This window comes from Schistocerca nitens, chromosome 7 (genome assembly GCF_023898315.1).
Source record: "Schistocerca nitens isolate TAMUIC-IGC-003100 chromosome 7, iqSchNite1.1, whole genome shotgun sequence".
Taxonomy (NCBI): Eukaryota; Metazoa; Arthropoda; class Insecta; order Orthoptera; family Acrididae; genus Schistocerca; species Schistocerca nitens.
Genome location: NC_064620.1, coordinates 409060013 through 409066263, shown reverse-complemented (window position 1 = coordinate 409066263; position 6251 = coordinate 409060013). Strand labels below are relative to the sequence as shown.

Sequence of the window (6251 nt, the reverse complement as noted above, 5' to 3'; positions counted from 1 at the left end):
AACAACCACTCAGGAGGTCATCGATAGTGTCCAATGTTCCGACACTTGAGCGGGTCATGCAGAATTTCGCTGTTAGTCTGCGTCACATCATCGCCAATGATGACAGGTACAGTATATCGAACATACCATAAACTAAATCCGAATACCTGTACAGACGACTACGTGTTGAATAAAGTGTGAGCACGCCGCACTTTGTAACAATTCACGTTTTTTCTTCATGTAGTTCATTAGTTGTCACCCTGTACTTTGTTTCTATATAAGTCTAATAGAAGTGACAGAAGTTATTGAACATTTCTTCGCTTTCCGTCCCTTAAGACTAGATACCTGTTTGTTTTTGCTTAATGAAATCTTTTTGCTTGTTTCGACACAGGATTACCTTAGGGAGAAGACTGGGCAATTAAGGACGTTTAGCACTTAGTTGCTAACATAACCACCAAATTGCAAAACTTTTAGAACAAAACTTCCGGCTAAATATAACGCAAAGTTCGGCTCATCTATTTTGGGATCTACATCTACATGATTACTCCGCAGCTCATAGTTAAGCGCCTGGAAGACGGTTCACGGAAGTACCTCAAAGTTGTTTTTACCGTTTCACTTTCAAACAGGACGCGAGTAAAACGAACAGTTAAGTCTTTCCGTGCGACCTCTGATTTCTCTTATTTTATTATGATGATCATTTCACTCTCCTATCCAGGTGGACGCCAACGGAATATTTCCGCACTCGGAGGAAAGTTGGGGATTGCAATTTGTTAAGAAGATCGTGCCTCAACGAAAAATCGCAATGTTTTAATGATTGCTATTCCAATTCGTGTATCATATCCATGGCAATCTCTTCCCTTTTTCGCGATAACACAAAACGGGCTGCCATTCTTTGGACTTTTTCGATGTCCTCCGTGAATTCTATCTAATGACCGTCCCACACCGCGCAGCATTACTCTAGGAGACGATGAACAAGCTTAGTGAAGGCAGTCTCTTTAGTAGACCCGTTGCATTCTCTAAACGTTCTGGCAATAAATCGCAGTCTTCAGTTCGCTTTTCACACAACAGTGTGTATGTGATCGTTCCAATTTATGTTCGTGGTTGTAACCCCAAAGCATTTAGTTGAATTTGTAGTCTTTGGGTTTGTATGATTTTTCGTGTAACCGAAATTAAATGGATTCCTTTTGGTGCTTGTGTGGATGATCTCACATTTTTCATTATTTAGACTTAATTTTCACTTTTAGCACCATATAAATATCTTGTCTAAATCATTTTGCAGTTGCAATTGGTTTTGATCATCTGATGACTTTACAAGACGATAAATGACATATTCATCTACAAACAATGTAAGAGGACTGGTCAGATTGTCCGCTAAATCGTTTAATTACATCAGGAACAGCGGAGGACCTATAACATTTCCTTGGAGAACATAGGACATTACTTCCGTTTTACTCGGTGACTTACAACAAACTGTCACCTGTCTGACAGAAAATTACGAATCGAGACTCACAATTGAGACGATACTCCATAGACACGCAATTCAGCATCTCTATCCAAACAGGAAGTCGAGGTGGGCCTTATCACACCAGAAGACAAAACACAAAATAAAAAAGTCAAAACATATTTGTCTAGCCAGACAGGTTTTTCTTAAGAGCCCTGCACATGTACTAAGCAACCGACCGACATATTGGTCGTGTGTAGGTGTTTCGATTGACCGACAGACGAACTTACTTTGTCGGGATATCTGGCTGATAGGACCACTCAACAAGTTGAGCCGTGTGTAGCGCTGTTGTGCCGACCGCCTGACAAAAGTTCGCCTTTTGTCACTAAAGGCAGGATTAAATGTTGTTGTAACATACTGTACATGATAGGTTGCGACTGGATGGAACTCTAAGTACAGAGTTTCTGAAGCAATTCAAAGACTTGTGGGACACGTCGCGCGAAGAGCATAGGAATATAGATGCATGAAATGAAGTATTCTTTTTTAATTTTTTGACGACTTCATAACGGTTTCGTGAGCTACATGAAGTCCACCGACCTCTTATTTCTGGCCTCGAGATGACTGGGTGTTTGTCCTGTCCTTATCATTTCATCATCTTTCATGAAAATGGCGAGATTGGACTGAGCAAAATGTTGGGAATTTGTACGGGCGCTGATAACCGCGCAGTTGAGCGCCCCACAAACCAATCATCATCATCATCATCATCATTAGCTTATTTCTGTTCTTAGATTTTATTTTCGAAACCCATCAAAAATGAAATCTAAAAACGGAAATATCGACATTCAACGGACATTAATTCATAAAATATACTTGCTGCATTGTAAATGCTTTTATCCAAGGCTGCTGCTATGAGGAGCTAAGTGTGCGACTTTTCTTACAGTCTAAAATTTGGTAAATGTTTCATTCTTATGTATCTGTTATATTTTTAGATGATGTGCGCCACCACCATTTGTACTCTATCATCTTATAATTTGAAATGAGTTTCTCAAACTTACAGCGGCACCTTTTACGCTGCATGCATAAATAAATAAATGAAGTTCATACGAAATTTCTCGTTTTATTTCCTATGCTTTATGATAATGTATTTTCCCTGGCAAGTATAAATCTCGTTGCTAGTTCCGGGAATAATTTTAGGTAATACATAATTGTGGGAATACAACAACACCGACTTTGAGATCCTCATAAATCCTGCCAGGGGCCAACACTGTACTGTAGGTAATAGCCTCTCGCAGCTTACAGCCTCTCTCATGACTGTATTATGTTTCGTTAAGAGTGGTCTGATGGTGTTCAGCAATTCCAAAATTAACCTTCGCCCTTTCTTAGATAATGACAAAAATCATCAGCTCGCAGCTCGTTAAGTACTGGGTTGGTACATAAGTTCCAGTGTTTTCCATTAAGTTAAATAAACACAACAGATATACATCACAGAGACTTTAGTCGTCAATAGTATATCCTTTTCCACTATTTAAAACAGTCTGCCAACGCTGGGGTAACTTTTCAATTCTGCTACTGTAGAAATCGCGTGGTTTTGAGGCGAAGAACTCGTCGAGACATGTTTCAAGCTGATTTTAACACGGAAAGGAAGTTCCTTGAAGGCTGCTCGATAGAGAGCTGAAAAGATGAAGCTCTAAGACCGCAGTATCAGGTGAATAAGGAGGGTGCCGAATGATTTCCCAACCCAGCTCCCATATTATGTTTTTCAGTTCAGAAGAATGCGTTCGGGCGTTACCGAGGAGTAGCATCGCCTTCACGCAGTCTTCCTGATCGTTTTTCTTGAACTCCGCCTGCAAGACGTTTCAGTTGTTGACTACAAATGTCAGTAACGTTGATAATACCTCGGGGATTCATTCGTAGTATATTAAATCGTCGCTGTTCCACCAGATGCACAACATTGTGTTTTGTGGATGAGCACAGGTGCTTGTACTGGAAGTTGCTGCATTGTTTTGGCTCAACCATTGCTTTCTTTTCCTTATGTTAGCGTAAAGACACCACGTTTCGTCACCACTGACAATGCAGGATAGGAAAGAACGATGTTGCTCAGGAGCAAACACGGATGACGTGGGGCCAACCGCTGCTTTTTTGATTTTGGCTTAGAGCGCGCAACACCAATACAACCAATTTCCGAACCTTTCCCATTACATGCAAATGTCGCACGATGGTGGAATGATCACAGATCATCACATTTGGCACTTCTCGAGTACACGGACGTGGATCATTGTGGATTAACGTGTTTAAACGATCTTCATCAAACCCCCGTAGGTCTTCCTGAACATGGAGAGTCACTAATGTCAGAAAGATCCTTCATAAAATGCGAAAACCATTTTCTTTCCGTGCTCTGTCCGGTGGCATTATCGCCATAACGGTGCCATTGTTTCTGGCTGTCTCCGCTGCTTTCACCCCTCTATTGAACTACGACAGAACAGTATGTCGGAAATGCTCCGATTTCTTCTCTTCGAATTCCAGTTTCTAGCATTCACAGCTCCTCTCACTATCTCAAAAAAATAGTTCAAATGGCTCTGAGCACTATGCGACTTAACTTCTGAGGTCATCAGTCGCCTAGAACTTAGAACTAATTAAACCTAACTAACCTAAGGACATCACACATATCCATGCCCGAGGCAGGATTCGAACCTGCGACCGCAGCGGTCGCCCGGTTCCAGACTGTAGCGCCTAGAACCGCACGGCCACTCCGGCCGGCTCTCACTATCTCTAAATGACAAAACGATAATATGAAACATCAACAGTGAATTACAAATAAAAAATGACAATCGATTAATAAACCCATAGCAACCGGAATACCAACATACAAAATAAAAAGTGTACGAACTTATGCAAAAATCTTGTGATAGAGCGTAGGTGCAATTCTGGCTTTGCATTAGCCAGTTCTTTGCCCGAAACTTTCTCTCTGCTGTTTTCGGCCTTGTTACCTCTAAAGTAGCCAAGGCAACCCCCGGTTTTTTTTTGTTCTGTGTAAACCAAGCGTGATCACGTAGAAGAAAATTTCAGTGAGCTTAAAACATACAAATCACAATACGTAGTCACAGACTGTAAATGCGGTCGATCGGGATGCGAGTAGGCTGCCACGAAATTGAGTGGTCGGTGGATAAACTGAGGTGTGTGCAGAGTTCTTAACAGAGAACGTCTGGTACATGTGCTAACCCTGAGATCAATCGGTGCCACACAGGAAGTCGAGGAGCGCCACATCAAACCAATGATAAGCCTGGTCGCAACAGAAAAAGTGTCAGGACATAACTGAGTGGCCAAACTGGCTTCTTCTTGATAGTTGCTTGGTTAGCGCACCAACAGACCACGTGCGAGTCACGGTCCGGAGTCGGGAGGAGTGTCGTGCGAGCGTGGCGCATGGGACCCGCTGCCCGCTGAGACGCGCGGAGTCAGCAGTCAGCGAGACAGCGGTCAGAAGCGCCAGCCAGCTGCTCTCCAGTCGCCTCTGTGCCTCCAGCCGCACAGCACGCACGCCGGCCGACATGGAGCATCCGCAGCCGCAGCAGGTGGAGCGCGCGCTGGCCATGCCGACGCTGGCAACTCTCACGGGAAGGCCCCGGCTCGACATAGACTTCACGGACATCACGTACGCCGTCGGTGCCAGAGGTCAGTCTCCGTCACGCTTCATTAACGTTTCTGCACTCGCCTTCGTCTAGGAATCTGCTGGAAAAATAAACCCTGCAATCCATCCTAGGATGTCGTCCAAATGCGTGTGACAAGTAGCAGACAGGACTAAAGGGGGTTATTGAACGTATACGAGAGAGGATTAACAGGGGATATTGAACGTATACGAGAAAGGCGTTCAAAACGCATATTTGGCGTTAGCAAGAAGTGTTTCTACAAAAAGAGAAATTTAATATCTGATGTAAATTTAAGGTGGTTTTTTTTTTAAAAAAAAGATGAAGTAAGAACTCCGCAAACAGTTGTATTTTGAACCAACTTTGTTGCCGTACTAGCGGTTTTTTGGCTTATAGCCACATTGTCATGCACATATAAACACTAAAACATGGCGAAGAAATTGAAGACCCAGCCGGCCGGAGTGGCCAAACGATTCTAGGCGCTTCAGTCTGGAACCACGCGACCGCTACATCCTGCCTCGGGCATGGATGTGTGTGATGTCCTTAGGTTAGTTAGGTTTAAGTAGTTCTAAGTTCTAGGGGACTGATGACCTCAGAAGTTAAGTCCCATAGTGCTCAGAGCCATTTGAACCATTTGATTGAAGACCCAACCTTCTTAGTTAAAATCATAATGTTCATAGATCGTATATTCACGAATAAAAACTTGAGTCAGAGACAAATATCTGTATATGAAGGTTGAGCCTTCTACATTTTCTATGTTGTTTACCACGTATTAACGTTTGTACGCAACTGATGATGTGGCTACAAACCACTAAACTGTTAGTTTCATAATAATATTGGTTCAGAATATTCAGAATACAGCTGCTGCTGTGTAGTAAATATAGGTACTAGGAAGTCTTTTCTGAAGCTATTTGTGTACCCTTGTATGGACGTGGAACGATGACGATGAACAGTGAAGGCTAAAACAGAATTAAAGCACCTGAAATGCGACGTGACAGAAGAATACTGAAGATTAGATCTGTAGGTCGAGTAGCTGAAAAAGATATACCGAATAGAATCTGGTAGACAGAAATTTTTGGTACAAGAACGGAAAGATTGATTTATTGATTAAGACTCAATTCGTGTATGAGGATTGCGACGATATTGATAATTATAAAAACATTAACCAATGCTGATATCTCGATAATAAG

At 42.4% G+C, this 6251-nt stretch overlaps 1 protein-coding gene across 2 annotated transcripts in view; it reads left to right on the top strand.

The window, feature by feature from the left end:
• The first annotated feature begins 4901 nt into the window (after positions 1–4901).
• LOC126195008 (ATP-binding cassette sub-family G member 1-like) overlaps positions 4902–6251 on the top strand; it is a 361717-nt gene continuing 360367 nt past the window's right edge. The window contains exon 1 of one of the 2 annotated variants that reach the window (XR_007538545.1): positions 4902–5089. Coding sequence is in view for 1 of the 2 variants with exons in the window: in XM_049933433.1 (XP_049789390.1) it covers positions 4966–5089 (124 nt within the window). In the remaining variant the exon portion in view is untranslated. The remainder of the gene's footprint in view (positions 5090–6251) is intronic. The other variant, XM_049933433.1, reaches the window with a different exon arrangement.